The 16,241-nt window shown below is 43.6% G+C and overlaps 2 protein-coding genes across 3 annotated transcripts; both read left to right on the top strand.

Moving 5' to 3' along the window:
* Nucleotides 1–670: 670 nt before the first annotated feature.
* Nucleotides 671–7,151, top strand: LOC139609520 (NADH-ubiquinone oxidoreductase 75 kDa subunit, mitochondrial-like). The gene is made up of 19 exons (XM_071464229.1): nucleotides 671–797; nucleotides 1,944–2,020; nucleotides 2,185–2,276; nucleotides 2,799–2,906; nucleotides 3,057–3,133; nucleotides 3,221–3,302; nucleotides 3,428–3,558; nucleotides 3,695–3,880; nucleotides 4,056–4,190; nucleotides 4,405–4,519; nucleotides 4,689–4,834; nucleotides 4,970–5,098; nucleotides 5,279–5,408; nucleotides 5,533–5,693; nucleotides 5,838–5,992; nucleotides 6,154–6,329; nucleotides 6,476–6,610; nucleotides 6,691–6,763; nucleotides 6,852–7,151. Exons 2-19 carry the CDS (start codon nucleotides 1,948–1,950, stop codon nucleotides 6,941–6,943), a joined length of 2,196 nt encoding a protein of 731 aa, XP_071320330.1. The 5' UTR covers nucleotides 671–797; nucleotides 1,944–1,947; the 3' UTR covers nucleotides 6,944–7,151.
* Nucleotides 7,152–7,285: 134 nt separating this feature from the next.
* LOC139609526 (ras-related and estrogen-regulated growth inhibitor) lies at nucleotides 7,286–14,871 on the top strand. Of its 2 annotated transcripts, none has more exons than XM_071464240.1 (8): nucleotides 7,286–8,055; nucleotides 8,204–8,306; nucleotides 9,739–9,795; nucleotides 9,897–9,970; nucleotides 10,328–10,466; nucleotides 11,140–11,221; nucleotides 11,486–11,557; nucleotides 11,782–14,871. In XM_071464240.1, exons 2-8 carry the CDS (start codon nucleotides 8,255–8,257, stop codon nucleotides 11,888–11,890), a joined length of 585 nt encoding a protein of 194 aa, XP_071320341.1. In that variant the 5' UTR covers nucleotides 7,286–8,055; nucleotides 8,204–8,254; the 3' UTR covers nucleotides 11,891–14,871. The 2 variants fall into 2 exon arrangements, with proteins under 2 accessions (XP_071320341.1, XP_071320339.1); XM_071464238.1 differs by having other exon boundaries at nucleotides 11,128–11,221; nucleotides 11,782–14,870.
* The last annotated feature ends 1,370 nt before the right edge of the window (nucleotides 14,872–16,241 follow it).

Raw genomic sequence — 16,241 nt, 5'->3', positions numbered from 1 at the left:
AACAACTCCAGAGGATTTTTTCCACCTTTCTCGACTCACCTGTGGGATTATTGGACATTTTGGTCAGAGGTCACTGACCGTTGCTCTCGCAGTGAAACGCCGGAGGAGAGGAAAACGCGCCGGTGCGCCTGCGCGTCTCCGCCGGCGCGGACTCCGCACACCTCTCCCAGGTATCTCTCTCTCTCCAAGGTGCGTTCACTGCCCAACAAACTGGATGAACTTCAGCTACTGGTGCAGAAGAACAGAGACTTTTCTTCCCCCGGCAACGTTCGGGGAACGTTCCCGGGTGAACCGTTCCCAAGACACAGCGAGTTCTTCACATTTCTCAAAAAAAGTGTGTTATTTTAATCCCATATAAACTAACATCGTTAGCTTTACACACTTTTATTAATGATTGTAGTAAACTGTGCAGTAACAGACACCCAGTGCGGAAATGCTCACTATTTCCAACAAAAATGCATCTTCAGTTTAATTTCAATATTGAAAATGAATGTGTATGTATGTCAATGTAATGTTTGTAATGTATTTTTTTTTTATTTTGTATTTGCATATCGTTGTACCTCTTTGTTGTAAATAAAGTACTAAAAAAATAATAAATAAACTTAAAAGAAATTAAATTAAATTTAAAAAAAGTGAAAAGTAAGAAGTGGAGCTCTTGCTTTTATTGTGAAAGCTGGGATCTAATGTCAAGCGGAAGTAGGACACAACGCTATTTCCTCCAGCGGCGCCATAGCTTTTTGACTGGTTGTAAAACTCACATCACCGCTGTTCTGGTCAAGAAGGCCAAATAGCGAAAGGTAAGAACGAGAAACACATTCTGCACTTACACATGTTTAAATCTATATGTCATTTAACCGCAAGGCCGGTGGGAAATGATGTGTTTGACCTTCTTACCCTTAGTTACCCTCTTACAACACTGCACTGCCCGTGTCCTTGAGTAGCTCTCTGAGCTAACGCTGTTAGCCTGCAACAAGGAGCCCCCACTGGAGGGTTCATGCTACTTTTAGCCTCTTCTCTTGTTCATATGACTTAAAAGCTAAATGTAAACGCGCTATTATCTCGGTATGTTTTGGAAAGTGTGTTGTTGTTCTCTGTGCATGATTGATGAGTGACAATAACACTTGTTGTTGTTGACAGTGACAGCTAGCAAGCTAAGTAGCACTAGCTGCCGTTTCTCTGGTAAGGTACACTGTCAATGTGCTTCGAGTTTGTCAGCTTGACCTGCACAAACTTACTGCCTCCAGAGAGATTGCTCATTAGAGTCTGTTATAATTTTTGTGTGTGTCTAGTATATGGCGAAGAAACTCAAATGAAAGTGCTCCAAATGTGAACAGTTTGTATACTCTAAAACCCCCAAAGATCCCGTTTGTGCCTGCTAGCAGCTTTTTGGGCTTAAAATCAGAATTAATAAAACTTTTGAATGTAAGTATTAGTATTTAAAACTTGTAGCTACACCTTGTACAATTATTAGTGACATTTCGTACCCCTGCTAAACCAAGAAATGTGAACTAATTTAATTCTCATATGTTAGTATCATATTATTTAACCATACTGGACAGATAGCAATTTATAGATCACATGAAATAATGATAATTTCAAGTCATTGTGTAGTAAAACAAAAACTCAAAAGATGTTCAGACCTCTTAAGAACACTCTCTTGGACTGTTCAGAGAATAAAATAAGACATCTGAAGAGGTCACGTTAGACTCTAGGAAACTGTTGTAAATGGCTGTTGCAGTTATTCATTAATAATTAGGTTTATAAAAGTTTATTCTAATGGCCTCTGTTTGGATTTGTATGCACACTTTGATGCATTGAAGATTTGGTGCCTGCGTCTCCCAAAACAAAGTCAGATGTCAGATCTTTTAATGGAGTTTGGTACATGGCATGTCAGGAAAAGGTTAACTCGTATGTTGGCTGCTTTATCTCTGTTTTCCATTCAGAGTCATGTTGCGACTCCCGACCGTCGGCCGAGCTCTAGCCGGAGCTGCTAAAGGCAGCCTGGCTCCCTCCAGCGCTGGTAAGATCTGAGTGTGTGTGTGTGTCAAGGTAACCAACAGCAGTTCTCCTCCTCACTTCTCCTCTCCTCTCGCTTGAGTGGAAACAGAGTATATTTTAAATTTACTTTATTGGTAGAGTTTAAGGTAATTTCAAATAATTGTGTCCTTTTGTGTGTAATTTCAGTGCGCACTTCGGTGCGTGCTGCCAGCAACATGGTGGAGGTGTTTGTGGATGGGAAACCAGTGGAGGTGGAGCCTGGAACAACTGTCCTCCAGGTAAGAAGCATCAGATTACTTTACTGTTAGCTAATAGCTAATACAGATGTTTTATATGGTCTGTTAATATTGTAGATTCTTGCATCTATGTATATTCACCAGTCTGCACTATTCTAGGGTATGTTTGTTGTCCTGTCAGTAATTTAGTGCATTAATGTCGACTGGCTGCCCAATATGATCTTCCCATCTCATCTCTACTTTGATCATTTTTGCCAATTGCTTTAAAAACTTGCTGCTTTTCTAACAATCAACATTATTAATATACTGTCTTTAAGAAAGGAGTTCATTTCATTTTCTACTCAAAAAGTTTAGAGAATCTAACGTTACCAAAGCTCACTGGCATGTTTTGAAGAGTTAACTGTAACATTTTAATATATCTCAGGATTCTGGATAACAAGGTAGAACCTCAGTTATTGAAGTATCATCAGCTGGTGATCCAGGTACTTGGGTAGTGCCAGTAAGACAACAGATTAGAGTAGCTTCACTGACTTGTTGTTGTCTGATGTCTTTTTTTCCCTTCAGGCCTGTGAGAAGGCAGGAATCCAGATCCCCAGGTTCTGTTACCATGAGCGCCTCTCAGTGGCAGGAAACTGCCGCATGTGTTTAGTGGAGATCGAGAAAGCTCCAAAGGTAACAGAGTGCATCTGTTTGTCTTTAGGTAGATAGTTTTAGTTGCCACTAGGCTTGACTAGCATCAACTTGAAAAAGAACACTGATGAAGTATTGAAAATGCTGTAAACGTTTGGAGTATTAATGTCTAATTGATGTATGTGCCCTCAGCCGGTAGCTGCCTGTGCAATGCCCGTCATGAAGGGTTGGAACATCCTCACCGACTCAGAGAAAACACGCAAAGCCAGGTGCAAATTCAAATACGACTCAGTCTTTTGGAAAACTTTTGCAAACTATTGTGAACAAGCTTAATGAACGTTTGTCTCTGTCATCAGAGAGGGAGTGATGGAGTTCCTCCTGGCCAATCACCCACTGGACTGTCCCATCTGTGATCAGGGAGGAGAGTGTGACCTGCAGGTAACTAAAGGATGAGGTTGTGGAAGTTGAAGGGCCAGTTCACCAAAAAAAAAAAAAGTCAGCAGAAAACCCAACTCACTGTGGCCAGTCTTGCCTTGTTAACACTGTGTGTGCTGTGTTGCCAGGATCAGTCCATGCAGTTTGGCTCTGACCGCAGTCGTTTCTCAGAGGGGAAGAGAGCAGTGGAGGACAAAAACATCGGGCCGCTCATCAAAACCATCATGACCCGCTGCATCCAGTGCACACGCTGCGTCCGGTAAGTGGATCATAAACATCCACACTTATCAGGTATAATGTGATGATCAGATTGTTTGCTATTGTCTTTCCAAGTGGTGAAATTTATGAGATTCTCTCACTGCGTATTTATGCATTCCTGTGTGTTTTTTTTTAAGTTTTGCCAGTGAGATCGCTGGTGTTGAAGACCTGGGAACAACAGGAAGAGGACACAACCTGCAGATCGGGACATACGTAGAGAAGATGTTTATGTCAGAGCTGTCGGGCAACGTCATCGACGTCTGTCCTGTTGGAGCACTCACGTCCAAACCCTACGCTTTCACCGCCCGACCATGGGAGACCAGGTAGGAAAGGGTCCGATACTTCAGTTAAGGTGGTGGACTAGGTGCTGTCCACATCTGCCATTTACTGCTGCTTATATTTGAGGATGTGAGCTTTTTTAAAACCTTGGAAGGGGTTTGTTTTAACAGGTTAAACCCTTTTTAGTTAGTTAGTTTCAGTGCTCATCTTTGTTTGCAGGAAAACCGAGTCGATCGACGTGTTGGATGCTGTGGGCAGTAACATCGTGGTGAGCACAAGAGGAGGAGAGGTGATGAGAGTGATGCCCAGGCTGAACGAAGATGTCAACGAAGAGTGGATCTCTGACAAGACCAGGTGCGACACAGACAGACCCAAGCCAGAGAATATGAACCTAATAACCTGTTTCAGAGGGAATTAAGGAAGTAAAATCTGTCTTACTAGATAAATAGTGTGTAAAATAAATACTTGATTTAATTAAAACCATAAAAAATCATTAATAAATGATAATTAATAAAATAAGTTATATTTGTTGCAATATAGCTTGACAAAAGAGCAAAAATCTGCACAGGTTTGCATATGATGGTTTGAAGAGACAGAGGTTGACTCAGCCAATGGTGAAGGATGATTCAGGTCAGCTGACCCCCACCACCTGGGAGGACGCTCTCACTCGTGTTGCTGGAGCAGTAAGTGTGTGTTTGCATCTTTGTGCAGCCTGTGTTTGTTGTTGGTGATGGTGGAGATGTGATATTAATGCTACGCTTTCAAATGTGTCTCTGTTGCTAGAGTTCATTTTAGTTGCATTATCAATTGTTTTTTGCCTGTATTCATAAATGCATGTGTGTCTGTGTGTAGCTGCAGAGCGTGCAGGGCAGCGAGGTCGCGGCCATAGCAGGAGGGATGGCCGACGCCGAAGCTCTGGTTTCCCTCAAAGACCTCCTCAACAGACTCAACTCAGAGAACCTCTGCACGGAGGAGGTCTTCCCGATGGCGGGGGCAGGGTAAGTCAGCTTAAGTGGTCGTGGAGGTTACAAGCTTAAACAAAGCAAGGGTCAAAGGTGAAGCGTATGATGTACAGGGTTCCCCACAGTCTCTTTAGGGGTGCAGTGTGTGACTGTGTTTTTTTCTTTCTGCAGCACCGACCTGCGCTCCAACTACCTGTTGAACACCCGCATCGCCGGCATTGAGGACTGCGACCTGCTGCTGCTCGTAGGAACCAACCCACGCTACGAAGCCCCGCTGTTCAACGCCCGAATCCGCAAGAGGTGAAGTCAGACGCCACACTATACAGTCATTATTTCATTTTTCCTCCTGGACACAGTTTTGTTCTAGTGTTTTTTGAAAAACAGTACAAATCAAATCATTGCTTCTGTAGTAGGTTGTTCTTTTGCCTCTGCCATCTCTCACCCCTGCTAACCCTCTGCCCCGCCCTCCTCCTCCGTCAGCTGGCTCCATAATGAGCTCCGTGTTGCCATGGTGGGCCACGATGTTGACCTGAGCTACACATACGACCACCTGGGAGCGGACACTGCAGTGCTGACGGAGCTGGCTAACGGCACACACCCCTTCTGCCAGGTGATGGACACACACACACACACATGGAGTCTGATCAGTTTGTGCAGAATAATAAAATGATGACAGTTCTCTGCCGAATGTCTGACTTTTATTTGAGTTTTTCTTTTCCTCCACCGGTCTCCAGGTCCTTTCAGCTGCTAAGCGTCCAGTAGTGGTCGTGGGCAGCAGCGCTCTGCAGAGAGAAGACGGAGCTGCCATTTTGAGCGCCGTCTCCACCATCGCTCAGAACGCCAGAACCAGCAGTGGAGTGGAGGAGGGGTGGAAAGTCCTCAATGTCCTGCACAGGTACAACTTGTGAACTCACTCAAAGACAAACTCACTGATGTTTTCTGTAGATTAAAGTTTTTTTTTTTTGTTCCTAACACAAAAAGTTAGTGAGATTTGATAACAAGCTCAGCCTCTGTGAGTGAACTGTGTGTGTGTTACCAGGGTGGCCAGTCAGGTGGCTGCGTTGGATCTGGGCTACAAGGCCGGTGTGGACGCCATCAGGAAGAATCCACCCAAAGTGCTGTTCCTGCTGGGAGCTGATTCCGGCTGCATCACCAGAGCTGACCTGCCGAAAGACAGCCTCATCATCTATCAGGGTACACACACACACACACACACACACACACACACACACACACACACACACACACACACACACACACACACACACACATCATTCAGTGGATAACATGAGACTGAAAGGAAAAATCCAAAGTCACTAATTTCTGATATTAATATACGTTTTCAACTCTTGCAGGTCACCATGGTGACGTAGGAGCACCAATGGCCGACATCATCCTACCTGGCGCAGCATACACAGAGAAAAATGCCACTTACGTCAACACTGAAGGCCGGAGCCAACACACCCGAGTGGCCGTCACCGCTCCAGGAATGGCCAGGGAGGACTGGAAGGTCATCAGAGCTGTGTCTGAAGTAAGCAGGAAGTTACTCACATAGCATATGCAAATGTTCTGAACTGCTAATGAACAGTTAGTCTGACCAAAGAAATGTCTGTGTGTGTGTGTGTGTGTGTGTGTGCGCGTGTGTGCGTGCGTGTGTGTGTGCGTGCGTGTGTGCAGCTGGCTGGTGTGACGCTGCCCTACGACTCTGCGGATGAGGTCCGATCCAGGCTAGCTGAGGTTTCTCCTAATCTGGTCCGTTACGACGACGTAGAGGAGGCGAACTACTTCAAACAAGCAAATGAACTTGCCAAGGTACACACACACACACACACACACACACACACACACTTTTCTGACTGATCTCTTGATTTACCTGTTTCTCACTTTCTCAGGCAGTGAACCAGAACCTCATAGCAGCTCCTCTGGTGCCACCTCAACTTACAGCAAAGGACTTCTACATGACAGGTAAGTGTGTGTATTTATGGAGGACACAGGTAAAGAATAAAAACAGTATAGACTCAACTTTTTAAACCTGCCTCCTTTCTGTGTTCAGACTCCATCAGCAGGGCTTCGCAGACGATGGCCAAATGTGTCAAAGCCATCACAGAGGGAGCGGCTGCCGTCGACGAGCCATCGGTTTGCTGAACACCCACACACAAACCACAATAAACTCTCCTCTGCTGAAACAACACACACTTCTCTGACGAATCTCAGCCTTGCTCCTTAATTTAAAGTTGTCCTTGGTGCTTGTTGTATACAGTTAAAGCGTTCTCAGTGAGGAGAACGAGCTTTGTTGAATAAAAGTGAGAAACATATGAAATATGAATAAAATCTAACCAATGTCTTTACTCCAGCTCAGTGGTTTCCTGTCTTTTGTGTTACATTTATGTTTGTCCTGTCACTGTAACTGTCTCAAAGTAATTTTCTTTAGGGATTTACAAAAACTAAAACTGTTTCTCAGATTCAGTCACTTTATTCAGTCATCATCATTACCTGTGCATTACGCTATATAAATATGTTTTTAACCTACAGGTTGTGAACATTAACTTGTGCCTCTACAACAGAAAAGGAAATCTACCTCACTACTATGATTATACCTCAAACATTAAGGGACCCAGAGCAGCGTCTGCCAGATAATCCCAGCTGAAATGTGGTCAGATGTGGCTCTGAGCCCAGGCCTGCCGACACAGGAGGCTTGAAAGAAGGCAGTCTTAACGGAGTTCAGAGATAATGTCAAGGTCTCTGTGTGAGTCAGGCTGTTTGTTGTTGTTTGAAAGAAAAGAGGCTTTAAAGTTCATTTCTAAAAGCTTCACTGGTGAGTTGGCTGACCGGACAAATGCCCATCATTCTTCACAAACAGCTTGCAATGATTTTATTTTCTGGGTGCACAACATCGAACCGTTATAGTGAGCTGGGAGTAAATTTCTGGATGGAGGCGTCACAGGGAGTTTATCTTTATTTCAGGCTCAGTGGTAAATCGTTGAGGTGATTGTAAGTCACTGAAAGTCCCTAAAAAGTGTGTTTATGTGACTTGAATGGATCTGGAATGAGATACTGGTGTCTGGAGCTGGACACGGCTCCTCCAAACAAATGGTTTTTGTCATATAGTGCTCCCTGAGGGAGGGAAGGAGAGAGAGAGAGAGAGAGAGAGCTCTTAAAACAAAACACAAGCAGAGAGGCACACACTTAAACACACTCAGGAGAGAAGACAGTCCCCTCTCTTCGTTCCCTGTCTGCTCAGTGTCTGAGACCGAACAGTGAGTTCATTATTTTACTCCTTTATATCTGGAATTTATTTCTTCTTAAATGTCAGTATTAATCTTTAATCCCATAGGTCCAGATGCATTTGTCTGCAGGTATATTGTGACTTAGCGTTCACTCTGCCTCCTCCGCTCTTCTCTGCAGGCTTTTTCATGCAGGGACAAACAGTGGACTGACAGTGGGCCCAGCAGGAAAATGGTTCCGGTTAAACTCCTCGTTCTGGGAGCTCAGAACACTGGAAAAACAGGTGAACTACACAATACCACAGGTAGACCAGAAGGCAGAGGTGCAGAAAGGGGTTGTTTTGGATGAAGCAACAACGTGAGGGCGGACGTGCTGTCACGTGTTCATCATGTGGGAAAATCCAGCCCAGGGAAATAAAAGAGGTTAAGTTTAGGGTCAAGTTTCGGTCACGGTTTGAGAGGTTTTGCTAAAAATGGAAAACTTGCACAGGTCTGAATTTGCCCCTTCTACCTGAGCAATGAAGTGTAAATGTATCCAGCCACTTCTTTGACCTCCACTGCTAAGTTTTAAGGTCGAACCACTGCCTGTCTCCGGTCTAACCCCTTTCATGGTGGGCGAACCAGATCAGCAGCAGACATTGCTTTGCAGGGAAATTGACTTTTAAGCTTTTCATGCATGGGTAATTGTTGTGCTCTATTTACATAATTAAAAAAGAGCAGTCTTTGTTGTTACTTTTCTACCATAAAATTGAACCAAAAGAACATTATGACTTAACCTCAGAGATCACATAGATTATTGCATTAAAACCAATGTAACCTTCATTTAAATATGAATATGTGAGACTGTTTGTAATAGACACCTGTACACACCTGTACTACAGCTGGTTTATTTCATGCATGTTTCCTTGAAACACCAGACATTTTGCTAGACTGTAGCATCAGCAAGCAAAGTGGAGGGTCACCTAGTTTGCCAAAATGGAAATTCAGTTCTCCTGTCTTGATAAATGTGCAAGCTCATAGCATCATTCTAGAGCCAGAATAGATTGGGTTTGATCAGTGTAAGAGGAACAGTTGTATACGTAGTCCCGCAGAGGTTTCCATCAGGGGTTAAGTTCTTGGTGTTCATGTAAAAAAACAACAATTTGAAAAAAAAAAAAAAAATCATTTTTAAAGCTACTTTCCAAAAAAAGTTAGGATAATCACACAACTGGCTGACCACAGTTTCAGATATACTATTATTTCAGTCATGGCTTGAGTGAAGACAGCTGAGGTTTGCGGGTTGTCTATGTTTATTGATGCTTTGGGCAGCATCTGCGTGGTGACGCAATTCCTGAAAATGAATGAAAACTCCTCTGTCAAGGCTCAAATAACAGCTCGAACAGGCCCTGAATAACCCTTTAATGTGTCTGGCACGATGGAAATACAGCGAGCCCTCAAACACCAGACTCAGAAGTCAAACAAACACGAACCCATCCAGACACCTTCCGCCAAAAACAGAGAGAAAGCACTTGTGCATTTGCTTAGACAAGCCAGGTGAGGTTACAAAGAGGATCATTCTTGGACGCAAAAAATAACACATGAGCGTACGGATCACATGCAAACGTGCAAAAACAAACTTCATGTGTGTAACTGTGCAGAGAAATATTAGTTTGTGAGCGTGTGTTGTGCTTCTGGCTGTTCCACCCTCCAGTCACCGAGTCTGTTTCTTGTCTCCAGCACTGTGTGTTCGTTTCATAACTAAGCGCTTCATTGGCGAATACGACCATAAAAAGGGTAAGTGTTTATCACAATGCATTGCTCACATTGCTGCATCACTCCACCTCAGGCTGAATGAATAAAGTCAGTAAAAATGTGTCTGTGTCACTGTACCGCAGAGGTGACCTACAGATGCAGTCGGGTGGTGGACCAGGAAGCCGTTGACCTGGAGATTTTGGACGTGGCTTGTAAGGTAAATTTTGGTCTCTTCTTGCAGCATCAGTGCATTTGGTCATGATGTTTAAAATGCAGAAATGAAATGTAGTTGTGTTTGTTACATGCAATATAATGTTAAACAAGAAATCATAAAGCTTAACATGATTAGTAAAAAGGTAACGTACGTTTATTTTGCACAAAACAAACATTATGGTGTTTTAATTTGAAAGGAAAGTTTTATAAAACCAAAGTTAAAATGCATCCTCATCTTTACCCCAGTCCTTTTAAGCCTCTGAATCTTAACCAGGGTTTTGTCCCTTGGAAATAGTTTGCTGATATTTGTATGAGTCAGTGTTTCCCACATGGTTATCAACCAGAGATTATCTTCTCCAAGGAGAGCTCTGTGGCTTCTCTGGAGTCATCTATCCGCTGGGCCGACGGGTTTCTGCTGCTCTACTCCATCACACAGCGCCTCAGCTTCCTGGAAGTCCCGCGACTCAAGAAACTCATCGACCAAACCAAGCAGAGTCTGGGTAGGGAACTGACTTACTCATTATGGGGAGGAAACGTTGAAGGAAAGGTGCAAAGACTCCTCTGACTCTGACGCAGTCTTTTTTTTAACCATTAGGAGACTTTTCCAAACTTTTCAAATCCTTAATGACATAGAGGTAAAGGCTGCAGGTACATCTGTAAGATCATTCCAGCTCCGACATCTCCAGAGAGAAACTATACCATATATGATATTGTCAGCGTCCCTGACACTTTAATGCTCGGGGGTAAAAATGACTTTGAGACACATGAAACAAAACTTAGACAACAAACCAACCAGCACGACGATCTCCTGAGGAGCAGCGTGTTAACTATGCTTGCTCCTAAAGTGCAGTGAGTCTGTGTTCATACCTTGTTTGACATCTGTCTATTGTCATCTTTACACACACACACACACACACACACACACACAGATGGAGTGGACATACATTCCATGTTTGGTAGACCATCCTGTGCTCTGAAGGTAATGTGTTAACAGGACGCAGAGATAGCATCATCATTTTGATTTATTGTCTACACTCCCTCCCTCTCTCCCTCTCTCTCTCTCTCTCTCTCTCTCTCTCTCTCTCTCTCTCTCTCTCTCTCTCTCTCTGTGTGCGTGTGTGTGTGTGCGTGCGTGTGTGTGTGCGTGTGTGTGTGTGTCAGTTGTTCCTACAGTGCTAGTGGCCAATAAGGCAGATTTGGAAATAGGGCGGGAGGTGACAACAGAGGAGGGACAGAGACTGGCCAAGGATTTAAGGTTTGTGTGTGTGCGTTTGCAACGTTCAGCTGTATTCAATAGTTTGTACTGACACAAAAACTTTTGCATTTGTTTTGTACATTTCACTTAAAAGATGTAGTTTAATAATCAATTTATTGGTAATTTTGATTATGACATTTGAGATCGCGTCTGTGTTGCCACCAAATATCTATGGGAATAAGTAGATACCAATTTTATGGAGTTTGGTGCAACTTACACATACAATGTAGATAAATGTATTTGTGTGTGTGTGTGTGTGTGTAGGTGTGGCTTCAACGAGCTGTCTGTGGCTGAAGCTGTTTCAGCTGTGGAAGCGGCCGTGTTTCAGCTCATTAGGTGTGTTTCAGCTGTATTATATCTAACCTGATTGCAGAGAGTTACACATAATTATACTCAAAACAATCCGTTTGCGGACCTGTGATTTTTGAGCGTGTGGTCGAGGGGCACAGAGGAGAGCAGGGTTTGCCACGCTGCATATTGGTGATGTGTTGTCCTCCTGCAGCATGTGTCGTTTTATTAGTGGTGATATTTTTTGTTTGTGTGTGTGTGTGTGTTAACAGGCTGGTGCTGGATCAGCAGCGGCCTCTGCCTGACCGTCGCTCCTACATGCTGACAGTTCGCCACGCCCTGACCAGGAAACTGACCCGGTCTAAGACCATGCAGTGGTGACCGCCGCAAACAGTTATTCAGCAGTTATAGTTTCTATGGGACATTTTTAGAAAAGTGTGCGTTGTCTGTTCTCTGCTGGTTTTACGGTATCAGCTCTGCTACAGTGTGATGCAGTCATTTCAGGGTAAACTACAACCAGTTCCCTTCAATTCAACCGAGTACCTCAGTTCAGGAAAATAAACTATTTATAAAGTTTAAAAAAAATTCACGAAATCTCACAAAGGACATGAGTTACCAGGACAAGCTGTCTAACCTTAACAACTGGTCAGTCATGACTTTGAACTCCTTGCCCTGGTCTTGAGAGTACTAGAGACACGCCCCCTTCCCAAAACAGCAGCCAGTCACAAAGCAGGGCCCACGCAGCCTAATTTGCATAGAAATCAACAGCGGCTCAAATTCACCTCCAAGGACAAATGATTCCCTTTTAAAGTTGAATTATAGATACACATCAAGCCATTTAGGACACAAGAAAATCCAGTTACAACAGAAATACAATAAGCTAACTTGAAGCACAAGCTAAATGTGTTTCTTTTATTACATTGTGTTGCAAATATTATATTAGCTTGATTAAACGGTGGCACTCAATTACAGGCATTTAAGTGTATTTACTGTACATCCATAGGAATTTGTGTCCTAGTTTGTTATGTCTTTCACCCTCCAGTAGAGGGAGCCGCTGTCATTTCTTCAGATGCAGACTCCTCACTGTCTCACAGATTGTAAAAATGCACCAGGTGGCCAAATACATGTGGACACCCCTGTCCAGCTTGTGCAAGAATCTGAATCTTTGCTTGTGTAAAACCTGCACAGGAGAGCAGAGGATGTGGCACCGGCACACTGAGATGATTAGGAATCACAGATGGATGCAATATACTGTCAACTTCACCGTCTTCACACAGTTTGGTATCGTCATGTGTTATTTAAACAACGACTCAAAAATCCCGCAGGCCAATCAGTGGAAAGTCCATCGGCGGCTAACTGACACAGCTGAACTTGACCTTGTTGTAGGAGTGTGTAGATGATGTAACAGTGTGTAATGAATAAGGCTGGCTTTGATTACAGTCTTGGCGTTATTCACTTTCTCCCTGCATATCCCTCTCTCCTCATTGCTCACTCTGAACTTCTGAACTTCGTGATCGTGATCTGAAAAGAGAGAGAGAGAGAGAGAGAGAGAGAGGGAGAGGAAAAAGCAACAGAGAGAGAGCCAGAAAAGAAGATAGGCTATAACAGGGAAGGAAAACACTGGGCTCCTTTGGCATCTTGTTTGTCTGTAAGGAAGAAGAATAAGAGCTGCTCAGCTTCAGCCACACTGAATCTGACCACACTGTTTACACAGGCTGCTCTATCTCCAGCCACTTGTAAAGACATTATGGGAAAATTGACTGTGTACCTACTCTCCATCCCACCTCCCTGCCACCCTCCTACTTATTATACATCAACTCCTCCACCCAGCTACCAGCAGCCAGCCAACAACAGCCACCCTCTGAACACAGAGGATGAAATTGTGCAGATAGTTACCAATTCAAGCTTTTAGGTGAATTTACATACTTTAATTTCTCCTCTATATTGTAGTTTTTAAATGCATACTCATGCAATTTGAAGGTAAATGCATGTACTGGATGTAATGGAGAAGAAAAGCCAGTGGTGGGCTTTTGAAAGACAAAGTCTAGTTGTTCACTGTGTGCTTTTATTAGTACATGTGATGAATCTTCTCAGCCCACAATTTTATGGCTTCTCTTCTCCTGTGTCTTTAGTTAATGCTGTGTTTTGTTATTTGTCAGTACACCGCCACTGGCTGTAGTTACTGTATACTTCAGGCGGGGGAGATAAGTTTAGCGGTCGTTGTGAAGGTGGTGGTTGAGCGGAGTGATGCTGGCAGCCCCAAAAAGTCTTGTCCTGGCCCCGACTGCTCGTTTAAGACTGTTCGGAGATAGAACTCATTAATATCAAAGTATTCATTTATATTCACAGTCATGAGTGGGGTTGAGCACAGGCGCTGAGAAAGAGAGAAGATACAGGGACTAATTGTCTGGTGGTGATAGTGAGTGAACCCATCACTGACTCACACAGACACATAAACTGTGTGTTTTTATCCACCTCGATGCTTTGATGTTGCCGCTCTTCGCTGCTGTCATGCCAACGAGCTCCAGCGGATCTGGGAGACAGACAGAAGAGGATGATGACAACAATGAGTGACGACGAGGGGTGACGACATCACGGCGGTCACCAAGGCGATGAAAGGTCAGAGCCCCGTGTAGCCTCTCCGGGCTAAGAATAGAGGATGAGTCATACCTGCACCGTCACACCGGCAGCCAATCGGAGAGCTGCCCCTCAAGATGTGCATCAACAGATGAGCAACCAATCAGAGAGCTAATGCATTCAAACAGACAAAAACTCAAGTTTGTATGAAATGAATACATGAATCACATTAATTCCTCTAATCCTGACTGAGGTCTTACTTGGAATCAGTAGCTGATAAATAATGTAAGGTTAACAGTTATTTACCTTATAATAATATGTGAAAGTTAAATATGTAAAATGACATAAAATCTTCTCCATGCAGCATCTGTGTCCTGCTCTGTATATCATGCAGGAGGAAATAGACACTTACTTACTTTCCATAAAAGCCGGTGATGTTTAGATCTGCTGATCAGTGTCTTACATTGACTTTCTCTTACCGTTCATTACACCACAGTGTGAAAATCAAGTTGATTTCATCCTGAAGTGACACGAATACACGTTAAAAATTATGCTATAAAACTTTATGAGGTGATAATGTGTTCATGTGGTTATGCCTCCTTCTGCTGCTCCCAAGTGGCAATAAAACAATCAATGCAACTTTAAGATTTCGCTTGTGATTGACTTGGCGAGACCTGTGGTGACTGGTTGTAACTACATGTGCACTTTATTAAAACACATCCTCACTGTTCATAATAAATACAGGCCATAGATGGGGGTTGATTTGATAAAAACTAAAGCATAATATTAGTTTTGGATTTCATAATAAAAGCACTACACATTTTAAACTAACATCTTGTAGAATGCATTTCTTATCTTATATCAAACTTTGGTGGAGGCTAAATGTTTTGCCAGATGAATCATTTATTTGTTTATATTGTTCTTCTTGTCCTCTTTCACTGGCACATTGCCACATTTTGCCAACTGTCCTGCTGGTCATCACATCGCCCCTGCACTTGTCAGCCGGCGGGTAAAACAAGTGCTACAAGCAAAATTGGGGTCCTGTCATGAAAACATGGCTCCACAACACCACCGGAGGTCAAAAACTCCACAGAGCACCTTTAATTGCGAATCAGGATTAGTCAGGTTTAGGGAGAGAATCACTGTAGTCAGTGGAAGGTCACCACAGTTACACAACACCAGTATGTGTGAGAGAAAAACAGACATCCTGTCCCTTGGGGCGGGACACCTCCGTAAGAAGATCCGCAGATAGAGAAAAGACGAGGGGTGGAAGCAGAGAGAGCAGGAGTGATCAAAACGGGAAACAGATAAAAAAAAAAAAACAAGGACGGAAATAAGAATTAGTGAGATGGAACAGGAGATCATTACGTAACAGTTGGCTTTGAATAGGGACATAAAACACACACTCAGGTACCTGATGGTAATCGTTGTAGTCCACAATGACAAAGGGCCTCTGTCTTTTCTCCTCCACCACACCCTCCACAATGACCTCGATTAAACAATACATTCACGGGCCTTGACTCCCAATGAAATCCTGAGTCACTGGTGCTCGGTAAGTCTTTTCTGATCTTGTCAAGTGGAGTCTGAAACTTGAGTCTGACTCTACACCTCTGAATTACATAAACGCTCAGGGCCCCGGAGCCGAGCCATGCAGGACTCGGCTTGCAATCCTCCGCCTTGACGGAAATCTTGAAACCTTTTCCAGCTGTGCCATTTGCTTTAAAAACCAACGTGAGAGATGAGAAATATCAGCTCGGCTTTTCTAATTCGGTGTATTACACCAGCAGCTCCGTTATTTTAAGCACAATATTGCTTTAAGCTAAACACTAGTGCTAGTGCTGATGTTTATTACGTGCAATGTTTCACAAGCACAGGCTGATGGGAAGACCACTGAGTTTGAAAGAAACCACTAATTCCAGCTTCATGGTGGCGCTACAGGAAAGGTCAGGCATGGGTTCGTCCTCTGGGCACCGTGAATGTCTGTGCCAAATTTCATGCCGACCCATCCGATAGCTGCTGATATGTAAAAATGGTGAGTGGTTCGAGGGAAATCTCCCCAGGTTGTGTAACAGGTCAAAGCTTCGGTGCACACACACACACACACACACACACACACATGCACCTCTGATACCTGCGACACAATGGACGTGGTTTC

Source organism: Trachinotus anak, unplaced genomic scaffold, assembly GCF_046630095.1.
Source record: "Trachinotus anak isolate AG129_WGS33_773 ecotype Australia unplaced genomic scaffold, CSIRO_AGI_Tana_v1 ptg000026l, whole genome shotgun sequence".
NCBI classification, from domain to species: domain Eukaryota; kingdom Metazoa; phylum Chordata; class Actinopteri; order Carangiformes; family Carangidae; genus Trachinotus; species Trachinotus anak.
Note: the sequence above shows the minus strand (reverse complement) of the source record. Positions and strands in the feature narration are given on the sequence as shown.